Source organism: Hermetia illucens, chromosome 1 (genome assembly GCF_905115235.1).
Source record: "Hermetia illucens chromosome 1, iHerIll2.2.curated.20191125, whole genome shotgun sequence".
Lineage (NCBI taxonomy): Eukaryota > Metazoa > Arthropoda > Insecta > Diptera > Stratiomyidae > Hermetia > Hermetia illucens.
Window position 1 is genome coordinate 18,797,035 of NC_051849.1, and position 2,839 is coordinate 18,799,873.

The window sequence follows — 2,839 nt, forward strand, 5'->3', positions numbered from 1 at the left end:
TATAATATGTAACTCTTAATTATTTACTGTAACTTCTATTTTTGCACTTAGTTCTACTACTATATTTATGATATGTAACTTCCTTTGATACTATAATTCTTGTTTTGATTACTGTATTTTATTTATGAGATGTATTCATGTTTTGCATATCATGTATTTTAATCTCTAATTAACATCTTATTAATCTTGATGGATTCACAGAATTATGTGTATACGAATGTAATCATTGTAATATGTGTCTGTCGTATGATATGAATGTTTATTGTATTACATCACCAGGGACTGGCGATATGTCAGGAATGGCCGTGTGGTACGTAGAGTATAATCAGAGCGACGCTCATTAAGTATGGGGAACCCCCAGACAATCACATCTGGTCATTGCATTAAGTATGGGGAACTCCCAGACAATCACATCTGGTCATTGCATTAAGTATGGGGAACCCCCAGACAATCACATCTGGAAACCATGAGTAAGTGGGTCACGCAAGTACAGCATGTACCTAGCAGTAGATGTGAGCGCGTGGGGGTAATTAGATTTAGGATATAAATAGAATGCATTGTAATAAATAATCAGTAGCTATTCACACCGTCATTAAGCACGTTAAATCAATAAAATACTTTTAGTTTAACCAAACTATCATTCTTTTAATACTATCTCCTGGACCCATAAATCCTATATAAGTGTAATGAATGCAGAACACACAGTCCATTTCATAATGACATTTATTTGGTTCAAATGTGAGCAACACACAATTATTCTAATAGTCGTGAGGGATTTCAGAAAATCAAAAGTTTCTTTTCAATTTGTGCCATTATTCCTCCTCATAAGACCAAGCAGACATTCAATGATAAAAATGACAAAGGATAACATTAGTCCAATAAACCATAAAATCCAGTAGCAATCGAAATTCTCCAAAACCAAAGGTTTGTATTTGCTCTCAAAGAACATCCATCTTTTGACACTCTCTGCCTGCATTATTTCCTCCGTCGAATCCCTTAACCATTTCTCTAAAAGTCCAGTCTCTTGACATTGCAATATAACTCGACTGACTGCTTCCTCATAGGGAGTATAGAATGGCATGAACAGCACCATTGGTATACGGATCATGGTATAACGTAACATTCTCACTAAGGGTCGGGAAAAGAACATCTGTTGTCTCAGTAAACGGTCGGCCTTATCGTCCGGCATTAAGTTCCCAAATTCCGTATTGTAAGTCTCCCGGTACTTGTTGGCCTCATGGTAAGGAATCGGACGAAATTGGTGACGAAAACGATCTGAGTCAATCGCGAATTGCAAAAATAGCCAATCATTTTCATTAACAAGTATGGTTAGGTTAGCTTCTACCACTTCTTCTGGTGTCTCAATCTGCTTCTCATAGATCTTTGTTGTGTAAAAACTGGTCAGCACGGATTGATAGACGTTGTTCATAATAACACCAAATACCACTGATAACAGAAATATCACTCGACTCTGCCATGAAATCCGTTGATAGTCCATTGTTGGAATGATTGCTATAATGACTCCGATACTACTCACGAAAGCTTCCATAAACGAAACATGTCGTCCAGATATCCTTGTAAGAAAAAAGTAGACAACCACCAAGATAACTACTGAACAAAGAAGAAGGACCCATACAGATTCCTCAAATGGTAGAACAATATACAATGAAACCTTTACTGGTTTGGCTGTTGGAACTAATACAACCATTTTCATTTGGTTTGTCGGGTAACTGCAGGAGACATCAGTTGAAATGCAAGGGAATTGATTCATTAAAAGATCAACTTTTCCTTCCGCAGCAAGCGTTATTAAGGAAAGGCCATACACAAAATCAAGATCTCCAATATCAATCACGAGGAGTGTTCCATTATGTTTTTTCAAGAAAGCCAGGAAAATTTTCGCCGTGTAACCGCCAAGAACTTCTTTCCCTTCCCGATTCGTATATTTGAAACTGCGTGGTAGCTCTTTAGATATAATGGAACGTATTGGATAGCCTTGCAAATTCCCCAATCTGTCATCATAAAGATGGTTCCAATTTGTAACCTTGAAGACCTTCATTTTGGGGAACGGGTTGTAACTGAAGACCTGTAAAGATCCCTGACTTGCTTGATGGATCGCAACTACACGTAAAATTCCGGTTTTCCAAAACCATTTAAAAGTATCTTCCATGCAGATCTCATCCACCATTTCTTCCTTTTCAAGCTCTACCAGAAGAACCTTTCCATGTCGTGCCATATGCTTAGCATACAGTAAAATAGTCTCGGGTGCTAGCACCGAACAACTACGCATATAAACAATGAAAAGAACGTTGCTGTTCAGGAAAGGTTCAGCTTTCTCCTCTGAAGTATCTACAAGAAATATTAAGGGAGTTTTCAGCTTGGCAAAGTTCAAATCCGGGAATCCTCCTGAACTGGGGGATGTGACGGCAACGCTGTGAAACTGGGTATTACTTTCAACGTTCAAAATGAAGTTCAAGATGCTATCGTGGTTGCACTGGATGTTATTGATTACTCTACTTAAAACAATAGTTTTTATTAATGTTAACACAAAATTTGTCATTTCAAACGTTGTGTCTAATCCAGGATAACAAGGCAACAGGAATCCTACTTTCGAGTGCATTTCAATTAGTAAAATTAGAGTTGATTACGCGGATAGCGTGTGCATTATTGATTGATCCACTGGCTATTGGCCCATAAGACAATAAAAAAATAATTGTAGTCCTTCCGCAGTAAAATTCTGTCGCAATCCCTACGGCGTGCAGGACGTTTAGAGACTTCAAGGTTCAAGTGTGGTACGAAAAAATAAATTCATCCGCTTCTAACATGGAGCAACCACTTTGGG

The 2,839-nt window shown here is 37.9% G+C and overlaps 1 protein-coding gene across 1 annotated transcript; it reads right to left on the reverse strand.

Moving 5' to 3' along the window:
• Window positions 1–799: 799 nt before the first annotated feature.
• Window positions 800–2,617, reverse strand: LOC119646663. The gene has a single exon (XM_038047191.1). The coding sequence runs from the start codon at window positions 2,615–2,617 to the stop codon at window positions 800–802; it is 1,818 nt and encodes a 605-aa protein (XP_037903119.1).
• Window positions 2,618–2,839: the final 222 nt, after the last annotated feature.

Coding starts and splice junctions, on each gene's coding strand:
- LOC119646663 (XM_038047191.1), bottom strand. CDS start 2,617: ATGCACTCGAAAGTAGGATTCCTGTTGCCTTGTTATCCTGGATTAGAC.